This window comes from Neopsephotus bourkii, unplaced genomic scaffold (assembly GCF_033783945.1).
Source record: "Neopsephotus bourkii isolate Nb327-2 ecotype Australia unplaced genomic scaffold, CSIRO-AGI_Nbou_v1 NB_894, whole genome shotgun sequence".
NCBI classification, from domain to species: domain Eukaryota; kingdom Metazoa; phylum Chordata; class Aves; order Psittaciformes; family Psittacidae; genus Neopsephotus; species Neopsephotus bourkii.
Window position 1 is genome coordinate 2916708 of NW_026901388.1, and position 16363 is coordinate 2933070.

The window sequence follows — 16363 nt, forward strand, 5'->3', positions numbered from 1 at the left end:
TAATCCAGTTTAAGGTGTTACCTATATTTTTATAATAAAACAAAAAATGAATTATGATTTGCTCTGAAAATGGTAGTAACTTTTGATAGTACCATAGATGAAATAAAGAAAATTTCTGGAGTTTGAGTGCTTTTCCTTGAAGAACAGAAATTTTCTGCCCAGAGAAGCAGTGGCTGCCCCATCCCTGGAAGATTTCAAGGCCAGGTCAGATGGAGCTTTGAGCAACCTGGTCTAGTGGAAGGTGTTCCTGCCCATGGCAGGAGGGTTGGAACTACATGATCCTTAAGGTTCCTTCCAACCCAAACCCGTCTGTGATTCTATGAAGAACAGCTTTCATGGAAGTTTATCAAAAAAGGTCTGTCAAAGAGGCTGTGAGATATGCTGCTTGTTATTCCTTTCAGAAACACAGTTTTTGCCTTTCTTAGTTTGGTCTGGGCTGATTTATCTGGTTTTGTGCTTCAAGACTTGGTTAGGACTTCTATTAAAAGGTACTGAGTACTTTGTGTCTGAGAGTATCTAGTAGACAGTTTGCCTCCTGTTCCATTAGACCATAGGAAATGTCAGTTTTAAATTACCAGTGACTGCAAGCATTGATGGCCTTCTGTATGCCATTGCATTGCAATAGGTTTAAAATCACTAATCTTTTTCTGAAGTAGCAATTTAAAAAAAAAACAGGTGTTTTTTTTTTGTGGGTTTATTTGTTGGGGTTTTTTTGTTGTTGTTTGATTGGGTTTTTTGTTGGTTTCATTTTTTACAAAGAGTTAGTATATTACTGGTTTTGGGTTTTTTGTGTTCTCCCCCATCTTGACTACGTTTCTGTGAATTGGTCTTGTATCATCTTGTATCATGGCGATATGCTGCTTTGGTCATCTCTCATTTCAATTTCAGAGAAATAGCCCCTAATACTCATAAATCTGCTAATAATTGTAGGAGTATTTAAAAACAGCTCTCACTAAATTTCTCCCATTTATGTATTATAATAATCTCATGAATGCTACCACTTAAAAAAAATCTCTTATGTGGAACTTGAAGGGAATCAACCAGAATCACCAGTCCTTTTGAAAAGATAATGCATGATGCAAAAGCTGCCTTTTTAAGTCACTCTTCCCTTTCTCATTTTGAAGTCAAGACACTAATGCTAAACATTCAGGCTTTCATTGGCAACAGTTCAAAGCGACGGTAAATGACTTTCACCCTGTTAGGTGGATGTTCTCCATTCATTCAAGATGTGTGTAACCTTTAGTTTCAAAGAGAAGGTGACCAGTTCAATATGAAAAATTAATCTTGTTTTTTATGCAGGTGGCTCTTCCCTAGTGCTATCAGTTTTGCATGCCATTCAGATTTAACATAGGAAGTCAGCATTATCACTTCTCTCTGTGCAAACATTATGCTAACCTGTTGGCTGAGCTTCCTTGGGCTTGCCAGGCAATCTGATAAAACAGTCCTTCCACTTATAGCTACAAATTGCAGGCTTTTCCTAACGATTTCAGTAAATCCTTCATCCATACTGGGTGGTGTTTGCAACCAACCATCACTTATAACATATGATCTTGGTGTTTGCAGAGTCAAGCAAACGTGTGCCATTCTAGGTTTTGAGTCTGTGGGGACATGGAATCGTGTCACATATTCCTTAGGGTGGTGCCATCAAGCCCAAAGTCACAAATTTTAAACTAGCTGTGTGGGTGCAATGCAGCCAAAAAGCAAAGACAAAAAGTAAAACTGTGTGGTTTGAAATTGAAGTTTTGGGTAGCTCCCCTTTGAAATGGATATATTTCAGTGGAGTGCTTGACTTTCTTGAACATTGTTTTTCCAACAAAAAAAATCATCATGTCAGAATTTCTTCACCCTACTGTGACATGAATTATTAATATGAAATGATAAACTTGCTGCTTTTAGTGAAATGGTACCTTCCTAATATGCTGTGAAATTTCAGTCTTATGTTTTAAAGCTGTTGAGCCTACTTACTTTTATACCGAAGTGTTTTGTCTTTGAAAAAATTGAGATTTCAATTTCGTAAAACAATTCAGAAACTTAATTTTCCTGTATTATAGAAATTACAAAGTGATGTTTCTGAACTTGGAGGAAATGCAGAATTTCCAAGAGGGACTTAAAAAACTGTTACAGTAATGTTTCAACTTTAATTTCCTTGAACTTCTTGTTGTTATTGAACTCTTTGATATCCCAGAAGCATCAGATGAAACAGTGGCTTTTTCTTGGTTTATGAATTAATGTTGTTTTTTATTCTCTTGAAATAATTATTTACTGCTGCTTAATTTAAGCCAACGTGTTTTCATGTTCCCTCCATGGCCAAGCATCAGTCATACAATTTAAATAATGAAGCCAGGCATTAAAGACACATCTTTTTAAAAGAGAGTCTTGTGAAGGATCCAAATAAAAAGGGCAGGGCCTTCTTGTTGTTAATTCTGTGATGCTTATAATAGAAATAATATTGAAATGTGTGATTAAAGTAATGGAAAGAATATTTGGCAATTACTCAAAAAAAAAAAAAGACTTGAGTTTTAAATTTTGTCAGTTGTCTTTTACTTAGTCTGATTCTTTTTTTCCTCAATTACAGATAAATCGGGCCGTTTACACTGCACAGAAATGGAGGTAAGAGAAGTATTTTGTGTTCTCTGCTAGTGCTGATTTAGCTCAGCTCTTTTTCATTAGCTTATAATGTAAATGTGGTACAATTACAGTGTGGAGTTACCATTGCGAAGTTGTACCACGAACTGTGTGTATGTTGCGCTTATGGCTTTCACTGGCAACTGCATAAATGTTGTGAAATAAATAGTGTTTATGGAATGACTTGGTGATTTTTGACAAGCCAAGAATTTGGAGGGAAGCAGAGAAAGCAAGTGGTCTCAGGGTTGTTAGTCCATCTAAAGACATCCCAATTTCACATACTTTTAACATTTTTTTTAATTTATCACCTGGCAATATTTTGGGGCCCGAGAAATACTATTGTATGTCTTGCTGGGGTAGCAATAGAAGTGCAGTAAAAAAATTCAGTTAAATCTTCTTGATTTGTATCTTGACCATTATTTGACTCTGTGTCTTTGATACTAAGCTATTTGACCCTGTATCTATGATACTAAGCTGTGACTAGTGTTGTGAGAATGTTCAAATTATCATTTTGCCAGCTTCATAGATTTAATCCAAGACTGAAAGGAAAACTAACTAGCACATCTTGTTGAACAAGATATAGAATCATAGTCTAATTTTTATTATCATACAGAGTGAATAATATAGTGTACTCCTTAAATAAACTTTTCCAGCAATAAATCCATTTTCTGTGTCCTTTCTAGGGCAGTCTTTTCTCACCGCCTTTGAACTTTCTTTGAAATGTAAAACTGAGTTTTTACTTCAACTGTTCCATCAGTACCTCAGGCTGAGCCTGGAGATGAGGCCAGTACATGCATCTTAATTGGTGCGTTGTCTGTTTTCTCATCAATAATATATACGAAGGTGAAAAACTGATGTTACTGAGTGGTTTATACGTAGATAAACTGTGCATTAAAATGGCTGGTTTAGAGACAAAATGAAAGGCTGGCTAATTCAGTTACAAACTACAGACTTTGGCAAGTATTAATAACAATAAAAAAAGGAAATGTCCTTTCTGCAGAATACAGTTAAGGAGTAACTCCTAACTGATATAAGCACAGAAAGTAGGCACATTTTGGTTGTTTGTGTGGTTCGGTTTAAGCAAATGCATCATGGTTTTGTTTCAGCATTTGTAAAATCTTACTTCATAAATCTAGTATCTTATTTACAAATGATAATCTTGTGTGTCATTTGCTTTGCATACTAAATATTGTTTACAATTTTGTTCTGTGTTCTTTAACAGAAGGTAATGAAAAGCCCTAACACTAAAAGTACAAATGATAATAAACCCCTGTTAAATTTTTTTTTTCAACAAAATATTATATACTTTTGGGAAATACATTTTGGGAAAGTGGCAGTGGTTTTGTTTCAGATGAGAATGTCTGGCGAGTGACAGTTGGATGTGTTGTATTTCAACTTCTATGGGAAAAGAGTTTCTAAATTTTGACCTTTGAAAAATATTTTTTGTTGATAGTTGGAAAAAAGGCAGCTTAGAGTTTCCCATGAGACGGAGGCTTCATTTTAAATTTCCTCTAATAAGCAGCACTGTGAGCATTAGCATATTGACTCCTCTCTTTATCTTTGTCATTTTGAAGGAGGCTGTGAAGAAGTCAGTAGCTTTTCCTCCTCCAAAATTCCTTTTGGGCTGCAGCATTAGGCTTAGAATTGCTGATGTTTGTGTTTTTCAGAAGTAGGAATTCAGCAGAGACATCATATCTCACTTTTTTTGATTCCTGTGGAAAAATATGGCCTGATTGGATGTATTAGAATATGTAGGAAGCTTCTTAAAATCGTAACTAATAACAGTTATGTTTCCAAAACACGTATGGTGTCCTGAATTGGTACACCATTTATTTCAGGCTAGCAGTATGAGTGATGTGTCAAGTTCAGAGTCCAGATGCCATAGCCATAATGGAAAGATGAAAGTAAGGAAGAAGGTGGCTTTATTTAATCTTCATCTGCCTACGTCTGTTAGGTACATTATGATAGTGCTCCTTGGTCATCTCAACTGAGGTGGTGAAGATTATATAAAGTATGCCAACCTCATTTGTAAATATTTAGTACTCATATAAAAAGTATTCTGTGAATGCCAAGTGATTCATATGTAGGAGGGTTTAATTGCCATGTATTTGAAAAGACCCACCTAACTGAGCACAGGCCTGTTGTGTGTGATTAATGTAGTTAACCAGTATCTATATGCTAATATAAAGATATATGCAACCTCTCATTTGTTTAAAAATCAGAAATTAATTAAATAGCCTGTCCCAAACAATGGTGAATAAATTGTTCAGCACCATTTCTACAATTGATTCATTTTGTGATTTGACATGAGCTGAATGTTTTGGGGAGACTGTGTGTTCTGTATGCAAATCGGATTCATGACCAATCAGTCAGATGAATTTCTAATCATTAAAAGTCTTAGCATACAGTGAAAATAGTACTTGTCTATGGAACTAAAATTGTTTTTCTTTACCTTTTCATCAGGAGCTTGAGATATTGACACTGTTCCAGATAATAATTTAAGGAAATAAATATATAGGTTATAAGGATAATGTGTTTGCTTTGGTACAAATAAGAATATATTTATTAGTTCATTTGTTAATGCAAACAAAACCAACCACTTCTTTCGTGCTGATGAAAACGAGAGCATGTATTTAATAGCAGAAAATATTAGGATTTCAAAAGAGGTGTCATAATTTTGCATTAAAAATAAAGCCACACCTACATTAAAATGTGTTGCCTGCTCAAAATTCAAACAGTATAAAATGGGTGTGTTTAGCATATACTAATATCTAGGAATCATTTTATTTTTATGCCTGTTGAGTGTAAACAAAAGTAACATTCTGATTGAGCAGTAATTGTTGCAGCAAACAATCCTTATCATGCACAGCAATAGTCACTTTGCTCTACTTCCTGAGCATTAACATTGCCATGACAAGGGGGAAGAAATATCACTGAACAGGGGACAGGCAAAAATGTTTCTGAGAATAATTTCTCTTACTAAAATATGACTGAATGTGACCTCTGTCAAAATAAGTTTTGATTATGCATTGAAAAAATAAGGTTCTGTGTGAATGCTTGGTTACAAATCTGCTAATTTTAGGGAAGCTTTTGATGCCTTATGCCATTAAGAGAATTAACAGTAACTCAGGATTGTCTTTTAGAAATCAAAGTAGAGTCATGCATCTTTTCTTGTGAGCCTTAAGTTGTGCTTAAGCATTAAGTGGCAGTTCTGATAAATGAAGTGCTCACCCCTTGCTGCTGGAATAATCTCACAGAAGTTGCACATCCAGCCTTTGAGGGACCTGTTATTTTAGATACCTGAAAGCCCATTATGCTTGTTCATTGTGGTGGTGGTTCTGTGACAGTCAGTCTGACCTCCTGATTTTCCTGAATTACTTCATAGTCACATCTTAACAGACACTTGATTAAATACTAAGCACACAAAAAAGTAGAATTTAGGTTTTGATCTTTTGTGTTTTGTAATGAGCTGCTTTTTCAAGGGGAGCTTTGTTTTTTGTAATTTGTGTAAGCATTTAGAGCACACTGAGACTAGGTTGGTCTTGGAGGAAAATGGATTTCTGCTGTTTACTTGCTATAAGCTTGGCACATCACCCTTTTTATTCAGCAATTTCATTAGGAATACACAGTGAATATTGGGCTGGAAAACTAATAATGTATTTGATTAAGCTGGTTTAGTGATAGTCAAATCCTGCCATCTGTCCAGAGTCTCTTAAGAGAATTCAGCTGTTCCTTGTAAAGGCTTTGTCATTTTGCAATGTAGTATGATGTGCCTTTAATAATCTACACGCCCTAGTCACATGGGATTTATGATGAAACCTTCATTCTAGAGATGCCACCCGTAAACCTTTCAATCAGCTGAAGAAGAGTTCAGTCCTTGGTCTTCTGACAGTTTCACATAATGGCTGGTGGAAAACTGGGTCTTGCAGTAACTTTGATCTCTTCAGGGAATATTTTGCCTGTGAAAAGTACAAATCACAGAAATAGCAGAGCATGGAGCATTAAATTGGATGGTGGTTGGTTTTTGGTGGGTTTTTTTAATTTGTTTTGTTATTTGGTTGGTTGTTTTTTTTTTAATATCTCAAAGCACAGAAATATTCCCTCAATAGTTTACCCTTTTTTTTTTTCCCCATGAGATTAAATGTGACTCTGGAAGGGATCTCAAGAGTGCTGGGAGAATAAGGTAATCTGTACAGGTCTTTAGTTTTTGCAGAACCCTTTCTATATAAACTCTATTAATTGTGCTTGCGAAGATACCCATCATACCAATCAATGACATACTATGGTATCTATGGTAGCTGACACACACACTGATTGGTATGATAGCTATTGTATCAGTTAGCTTTAGGGTGTTATTTTTTAATAGATAAGGACCAGTGGACATGCTTGTCTGTGTTCAGACCAAGAGAGTAACCTGATTGCTTATTCAAGCTGCAGGGAAAAATTGAGCTTTAAATGTTGTTTGCATGGCCACAGTTTTATAGCCCTTTGTATTACCCTTCTTTGTTGTTATATATAATAAAATACAATTGAGAGTATCAGTATAAAAAGAGAATGCCGTGTTTCTTACTCTTTTTTTTTCTTTTGCTTGTTTTCACAAATATTTAGCTACAAAATTTATAACTACATTTCTCATCTCCTATATCCCTCAGAGGCTTTTGAGTTTATGACTTTTTCTATTAAGTCCGCTAGTTATGAGTTTTCTGCTAGAGATGCTCTGTTCTCCTGTGTCTTTGCTAAGTATCAAATAGTTAATAGTAACAGCATAATCCAAACAAGGGTTATGCTTTCTGGTGATGAATGGAAACAGGATAATACTTCTTTGATTGTATGGAGGGAGGTCTTCGTTATTTGTTTGTGGATTTTGCCTAGGGCTATTCAGAAACTGAAGTAAAATACAGCCCCAGAATTCAGTAAGTTCAATTTCAGTGGTAAGCTTGACTTGGTAGTGTTGGCTTTTTGATCTACAGTTGACAAAACCCAATCCAAACCTTCCATTCTTGAATACTTCTATCTACTCAGAATGCCAACATCCACAATGTAAAAAGCATGCAGAAGGTTTGCAGGTAATGAGAATCAAATACCTAAAATGTAGGTAAAATGACAGGTGACAAGCACACACACAGAAGCAGAATCTCTGAAGATTTCCTGTTGTTTACAGTCATTCTTTCCCTGCAGCACTTCAATCTATATAACACTTGCAGCACTGCAGTTGGGGAGTACTGAACAGGTTCAGTGGGTGGTTTGATTTTTGAGAGAGCAAGGAGCACTTTGGTGAGCCTGTTAAGTATCTGTATACTATATTGCATTCATTTTGTACTAAGTTTTTCCTTCCAGATGTTCTACTTTTGATATCATAGTTATCACGCTGCAGGGCATGAGGAACTTCCTCTGACTGAAATGTGTATTAGTAGTGTTTTATGAAGAACAAACATTAATTTATTTTTTTTTTCTGTAAAATATTCTAGTCTTACTAGATTACCAAATCACCTTAAGAAAGGAAGTTACTCAACTAGATCTTGGTGTGTGTGTGTGTGTTCCTAATTATCTCTAATTTTTCTTTTTTTCTTAGCTGACTGGGTTTAGTAGCTCTCTGCCTCTAGCATAAAGGCCCATGAATATTCTAAGCAGTGTTATTTTAACTATAATATGCATTACTGGATGAGGCTGATTTTGACATAGCTTAGATGAGCCAATTGCTTGTTTATCAGCTTTGCTTTTGGTCAGTGGTCAAAGAAAACAGGAACTCGGGACAGCTAAACGCTTAATTTCACTTCAGCAGTTCAGTTACCATGGACTGGTTTCCCAATTTTATAATTCAAAAGCAACTGTTTTAAATGTAGCCATTAAGAAAATGAGGCAAGGATTGAAAGAAGAAACTAATATTAGTAAGTTTCTTTTCAAAATGTGAAGAGATCTAAAGTGAGAGAAATAGTTATTTATGAATGAGGTGAACCGAGAGTGCTCCCACCTACTTTGTTTCACGACACCTGTGCTCTTCTTTTCAGTGGTAACTTACATTAACATTGAGCCATTCTAATGTTCATGCTTTGAATGTGCTTAGAAATATTGATCTAGTTCACCTAAACCATTCTTGTATGAAGTAGTTCACATTTTAACATATCAATTCTTGTTAGCCACTTTACAGGTATAGAATCCCCATAAATTTTTATTCAGGAAAATATCGTTATTAAAGGCTTTTCCTTAATGAAGCTTTAGCTGACCCAATGCAGCCTTTAATTTCTCTTGCTGCCTTCTGCTGTCTTATCTCTGCTCAGAGCAAGAAGAGCTACTGTCCGCTGGTTGTGAACATGCAGAAGCTTCAGTTAGTGCAAGAGAGGTGAAATATGGTGTCCTCACACAGGATTTCCAAAGGTTACTCAGGGAAAATAGAATAAAGTTTAATTGGAATTTTAGTCAGATACGCATTTTCAGTAGGTTAGTAATAGGGCTGGTCATGACGGCCAGTTCAGAAATTCCCAGTAACACAGTAGTTTTGGGCATTCAAGAATCTTAAATCTTAGTCTAGCATACAGTGAGATCAGCAGAAAACAAACTGTTGAATATAGGTTTTTTTTAGGTTAGTTTCTAGGTTTTGGTTAATAAATACTCAGATACTTTTCTTTTTTCTTTGCAGTTCTGTGACTAAATGTTTTTCTTTATGTAGACACTAACATGTGGCTTTTTATCTGAATCACTTGACCTGAGAAGTTGAGATGTTAAACAAAGCAAGATTTGCAGTCAGGTCGTGAGAGTGTGCAGCACTGCGTGCTTTCTTTGGCAGAGGGGATACTGAATCGGTCTTGGGGTTCACTGAGGCAAAAAGGAGTTTTTGTTAGTTTGGTACTTTCTTTTGTTAAGCTAGACACACTGCAACTCAGGTCAGCTTTTGTTCTGAAGTGAACTTTTTAGCAACTGGTAAGTTTTTGTGCTCCCCATGACCTACCAGTGTGAACATTTTCATCTTAAACTGTTTAATTTTGTCTGCCACTTACATGTTTGTAATGTCAGTCATGAGACAGCAAAGCAGGCTCCAAGATCTCTCCCCAGTGGCATGAAGGAAGTACTCAAAAAGATGTTCGGTGCTGAACTCTTCAGTTATCACTGTTGGTGCATGCTGTAGCACATGAAGTAAAATACTTTTATTTAGCAGAAGGAAATTCAGAGAGGGTAAATTAAACACAGATAAAACAATGGGGTGACTGAATTCTAAATGTGTATTTCATCATGTCCCTTTCTTCTATTAACCAGTAGTAGTTATGCAGCACCTGTAATGCTTTTAGTACTTCACCTTCAGCAAGAAATGAAGGTTAAATAATTAACTAGGACAAGGCAAGCTGTTCACACTTAGTAGATTAACTCCTGCTTCATTTAAGAAAGTAGAGGTATTCTATTAAACTGACAGTTGTTCTCTTCCATGTATTTGTCCCTAAGCCTGAAACACCTTTGCTCAAGTCTCCTGTGACTGTTTCTCATGTGTGTGGCACCTTTACTTCCACGCCTCCCTCTCCTGTTTTCTCTCAAAATCATTTATAGCTCATTCATTAACTTCCTTTATTCTGTTTTTCCCTAACCAAAAAGTTAATCATCTGCTTTTGTGAGCGTGTTACTGCCTCTGCCCAATATTTGATGACTCTCAACATTACAGAGATGATTCTGCTCCAAGTGTGTTATTTTGCAGCTCTCTGGTTCTGCTCTTTTCTTCTTTCTGTTGGTCCTAGTAGATGTTGTGCTGCTACCTGAATTCATTATTTCCCTGCTGTGTATTTCTCACTGTATCTTTATCTTCCTCTGTTATCTGGACTAGTAATATTAATGTTATCTTTGACTCACACTCTTTCCTGTCCTCCAGATGCTTGCCAAATCCTTAATTGCCATCTGCTGAAAGTAACCCTGTCTTCTCTGTTGCCAAGATGTTAATTTAGGCTCTGTGGATTATTTTTTTTGTCGGGCTGTCTTGGCTAATGCAAACTGCCTGCCACCTACTCTTTTCTTGGCACTGATGTAAAATATTTCCTCAAAGGTTTTTGAAAGACTCTTGTCTGGCTACATCGTAGTTTCAGGGTTGCTATGTGTACATTTCACCTCTGGCCTGTGCATTCAAACTATCTTCTCCCTACTACTGTAGTCTGGATAGGCACTCATTGCACAGTAAACAAGGTGCTTCATCTGGTCTGTTCATTTAGTCTGTTCTTTTCATTCCTTGTGCTGTGTGTTCTGTTTGCTTTGGAGAAAAGTACTGAAAAATACTTCAGAGAACATAGATGAGAAAGATGTGCATGTATTCTAAACTGTATATTTCTAAGTCCTTTATCATTTGGTGGTTGTGAATCAGTGCTTTCCTTTGAATACTTTGTACTGTGTCGGATTTCATTTTTTTTTCTGAGCATATTGCTTGTGCTTGAATGTTTGAGTATTTCACTAATTCTCAGAGTGAAAACTGCATGCAATTGATAGGTCTTTCACAAATGTTTCATTTAGTTGGGCATGGAGAATATAAATACAGTTGAAACTGCATGAAAACAGTGAAGTAATTGTTGTCTCTGGTCTTTGGCCACCTTTTTGCCTTATAATTTTCCAAAGGGCTGCTCTTGTTCATAATCGTTTGTATTGGTTGCTATTGTAGTGTGCTTTAAACCTACAACTAGTAAGGCATACAGAGAATAGTTCTTTCCCCTTCCCTTCTTCTTTGCTCTGTATGCAAACAGAAATAATATTAGTAATGAACTCTATGATCCAGGATGTGTTCATAACCTCAAGTATTACTTTTTCATAATGCTTTTAGCTGCCATCGTCCAACTTACTGTATTTGAGGACTTCTGCTATGACTTCATTTAATAAACAAGCTTTTAATTGTAATCTGGTTTTCTTCAAAATTTTACCTTTACTTTTGTCAGCTTTTTGTTCAGATCTGGTAGACTGCTAATTCTGAACCTGGTTTTATTCAGGGTCTGGTGCTCTTATTGCACAGTTTAAAGACATTTAAAGGATGTTGGTCTCTTACAGAGGGAAAGTGTACACTTGAAAGTTAAGGTCTTTTTAATCCCTGGACTCCCAACTTTCTGGAGTGTATCTCCTTGCAAGTCTCAGGTACTCCAGTTGATTTCTGTGTCTTGTTATGCTAGTTATATATGCAAATATAGTAGCAGACTTTACAGTTTAAAACCTAGACCAGCAGAAATGAGGTGTGTAATGAACTTGAGGTTCTGTGAGTTGCCTGGTGACTTAATTATATGGACATTAAAGTAGGCAAGATGAGTGTTTGCTGGGAGAAAATAAATGCTGTTCTCATTTTGAAGAAAGAAAAAATAAGTTTGAAGACATGAGGCAAGTTGCCCAATATGACATTGGGCCTGCGTGGCTGAGCCAGTATAGAATCTGGATTATTTAAGGCTTAACCACAAACCCCAAAATTTTTCTTCAGTTTTTAAATACAACCTGAATTAACAAACTCATTACTTTATTAGCAAGAAAATCCTAATTCACTTGGAAGACATTTCATTAATATGCTAGGAATTTACTTTAAGGCTAGGCTACCCCTCTTTTTCCTGTGTAGATTTCTTAAATAATTTAAAATTCTATAGAATTAGTAACTCTTTCTCTTTCAAAATAAATCTCTTATCTTTCAGGGTTATATATGTAGATGTTGCAGTGCTAGTACAAAAGCAGACTTTACTTTCTATTTTTCACTTGTTAGCAGTAGATAGACTGAGCTTTGTTCCTACACAGGAGAAAACCCTAAATTTCTTGCATACATTTTAGATGGAGAAAACATTTCAAAACTGATATAAAGAGTTTTGGGGGAAAAAATGAATAGAAAAAAGCAAACCTGGGGGGATTTGAACTAGGAGTTGTATCGAGGTATGAGAAAAGGAAGACTATTCCAGTAATAAGGGAAAGAAGCATCAAAACCTAATACAGAATAAGGAAACCTTTCTTTTCTGCAGCACTTCTAAAGGCAGCGAAACAAATGAGGTGTACAGTCATTAAAATGGGGGTGAAATAATGTTTAGCTTAACAGAAATCTGTTAGAAGCGAGGAAGCTAGTGATCCTAAAAATAGAATTTCATTTCATAAAATCTGATTCAGGAGACTGATATCATTTTTCAGCAGATGTATCATGAAAAAGACACAATAATTAAAACAGCCCGAACGTCACTGTGGATTTACAGCTCTACACAGTGTTTCAGTATTCTTTTGGCATTTCAAATGTCATCTTGAAACAAAAAGTGTCAAATTAATGAGATTCCAAGCACTTCCCTGTCCGTGGCTCATCCTTCTGTTTTTGAAGAAGGCGGCTTTTGTATGTATGAGGGTCTTGGTTCTTCAGTCTTATATCTGTGTGAGTATCTGGATAGATGGATTTTACTAGACAGTTGCTCTGTAGTAGGTACACATACACATTGTCTTGCATTTCCTGTCTTGACATAGAAACTTGATCTTTACGGATTAATGGATGATTACATTTGTACTTTTGTTCTGTATAACTAAAAGATATAGTTCACTGAAGGTGGCTGAATTTGTGTGGCACTGGGGTTTTTATAAAGTGAGAAACAGTTTTCAAAATTTTTCTGAATATAAGACAGAAAAGTGTTGATTGCTGTGCTTTTTCCATGTCTAATGGCTACAGCAACAAAGAGCATCAGCTGCTTCAGGCTTCATGACAGTTATAATCTCTGTGGCTTTGATACAGTGAAACTGAGAATTGTTAGACTTCAAAATAAAAAGCTCTTCTAATATCAGTTGCACAGAAACTACAAAACAGTTCTAATATCAGTTGCACAGAAACTACAAAAGAGTATTGTTTTCCTGAAAAAAAGTGGTTTTACAGTCCCAATCCCATATCCAGAGCAACTATATGTGTAATTACACTTACACTGATGCATAAATCTGAATGACAAATGATACTTTGTTTCTTGGGGATATAACCGTGTTCATTCAGGACATGTATTATTGTGCATCACTGACTGGCACACTTGCAACCAGAGATTCTTAAGTGCTTCTCCAGGCTGCCCTGTCATGGCTGCCTGTGATGTGCAGAAAATCTTGTTAAGAGCATGTCCACCCCTATGAATCACCCAGCACATCAGGAACTGTATATTATGGACATGTTCTTTTCTGAATTTTCTTTTTTATGATTCATTCTGTTGGAATGATCTTGACTCACTTCTACTACTCTTGCATCCTTTTCTCCCTTGGAATAGTTATTTTCTAATTACTTTGCCTGTCACTTCTTAGCGCTAGACCTCTTTACTTCCTCAGTGAATGAAAATGCCAGCTTGTCCTTTTTTTCCTACTTTCCTGTAAATTGCTAGCAAACAGTAATCTACCTTCTGAAAACAGTCCCCTCAATGCATACTTCGTGTCATCCACCCGCGCTCTGAGTACCTCTGCTGCGCTGGAGAGATCTAGTAACTAAGCATAGAGTTCTCCATGGTTTAAGACCCACAGGCAGGAGGAGGAAAGCCCACATCTGCAGAATCCCTCCTTGTAAGGGTGATGGGTAGCTTTTTAGACCATGTTGGCCCTATTGGTGTTCTAGACTAATTCCACTGTTGTCCCAGGCTTGACCCACTGTCTGAGCAAAAGAAATAGATTTGAATGGGTACAGCAAATGGTTGTCCTCAGCCACAAATTCTGCTAAATTCTGACTGCCCTAAGCCTAGTAGCTGCTGGCACTGCATTCTCCAGTAACACCTACAGCGAGTCAGGATCTTGAATGTGCAGTTGACTCTTAATGGATGCTGTGTCCCTCTTGATACCTTCTGTCTATTGTATGTTCTTGGCATTTGACCTACATGACTCCTGCTGCGTGGTACTGCGTCTGCTTGACACTGAGTGGAGAAATAATTCATACTGCTGCAGTCTATTTTAGGGATGTAATTACTACAAAAAGTCTTTGATTTCCTCAGCTTCTTCAATTGCAGTGACTGATTTAAAATGTCTTCCAGGATTTCTAAGGTCAAGAAAAACAAGCATTGTCCTTTTCCAGCTTGTGGGGAACACTGTTGGGTCATAAGATACTAAATAACCTGATTCCTTTATCATGAGACACTGAACAATATAATATCCTATTGAATGTGTACCTTTGGCAACATATTTACTGGTGTTGTCTTTCTATGCAGTTGGTCTTCCTGTTAACCACAGTGTTATTTATGAGGAGACATTGAACATCCTGTGCCAACTGTTCCTCTACAGACAATTTGCTTGTGTTTTCCTTCTGGATGTACAAGGTTACAAGCTTTATTACTTGCTCTGAATGTGAAAAATTGTCTTTAGTATTTACAGGTCTAAGCCCTTCATATTCTCTCAAGTTTGTTTCCACTGTGCAGTAACTGTGGGGTTACGCAAATGTGGCCATTCCTACTGAAATCCTTTTGACATGGCTAACACGCTGTGCCAAGACTGATTTATATTGGCTGAGGTTGTGCTGGCTTTATCAACTTTATTTCGTCAGTTTTAGCTGCATTAGAGTTGCTGTTGGGCAGGTTTCCAGCACTGACTTGTTCAGCATGGCCACCAGGAGCTCTGTAACTTCATTAAGCAGTGTGGCATTACTGAAAACTCTGACAATAGTGCTGTTTGCTAAAGACTGTGCTGGACTCTGGATTCTAGCATATATGAAGATATCTGCAATCTGTTCTCTAATGACTGTAAATGCCTAAGACAAGGCTTGAAACTGGCCAAAGTTACAACATTGTTGAATGGTAGAATAATACAGTTAGATTGGCCTTTGAAAGGACCTCTGGTCATCTGGGATTGATAAGGACCTTGTCATGTCAAGTTTTGAATTCATCCAAGGTTGGAGATTCCACAACCCCTCTGGGAAATCTACTTCTCTGATTCAGTACCCTTGTTGTGAAGAGCACAGAGAGCTACTCAAACACAGAAAAAGAAACTTTTAGTAATAGCTGTAGTTACTTAAAAATGTAATGCACAGGTATGGGTACATTCTTTCTGTCTTGTCTTTAATCTACTAGCACTTATTTTGAATTGCAGGTTGAGAAATATTGAGGGCATGGAGGTTAGTGCTTAGAGCAGAGCATTGATGTGGCAGGACAACTTGAAAGGCAAAGGCATGAGCTCCTTCTCGGAGTGCTGTTAAAGCTAGAAACAGACTTTACAAACTCTAGTAACCTTCTGTACCGAAACTTTGGGTTACAGATCTTGAGGAACTTGGATCACTGGTAATAACCCTCTTGTTCTTAGTTTCTCCACATAACCTTGTGTTTGTATGCTTGAAAAATGGCTGATGTGCTTTTCATTCCAGTGATTTCACATCAGTCTTCAAAAAGTGATTATTTAAAATTTGCATATAATTTTAAATGGGTCTTTTATATATAAAAAGCTCATATTTTATCATGCATAGCAAACAAACGCATGCATGTGTCTGTATGTGTATTTATATTTATTATTGTCATGGTGAAATAGCAGGCAAAAAGAAATGGTGGGTATTGGTGCTTCCTGTTAGCAGTGGAGTTGTACTGTTTAGTTTGCACTCCTGTAAAGCAACATCAGGAATTTTTGTGTGTTGCACAAGTAAAAAATAGTGAGGTTTGGTAACTTTTTGCTAAGCTACAGTAAGCAGGTATGTGCTCATTCTACATATGTAAATATCTGGGGGGAAAAACCAAACAATTCCCCTTTAACTGAAATCAGAATCTCAAGAGTCACAGAGCCTTGTGACTGATCACAAGTTTTAGATGAGACTTCAAATCACTGAATCTAATGTTACGTA

General features: G+C 36.6%; 1 protein-coding gene across 6 annotated transcripts in view; it reads left to right on the plus strand.

Annotated features, from left to right (window-relative positions):
• Positions 1-16363, plus strand: part of SPIRE1 (spire type actin nucleation factor 1) — a 136078-nt gene that overhangs the window by 10434 nt on the left and 109281 nt on the right. For all 6 annotated transcript variants that reach the window (XM_061357426.1, XM_061357425.1, XM_061357429.1 and 3 more), the window contains exon 2: positions 2576-2610. In XM_061357426.1, coding sequence (XP_061213410.1) covers positions 2576-2610 — 35 coding nt within the window. The remainder of the gene's footprint in view (positions 1-2575; positions 2611-16363) is intronic.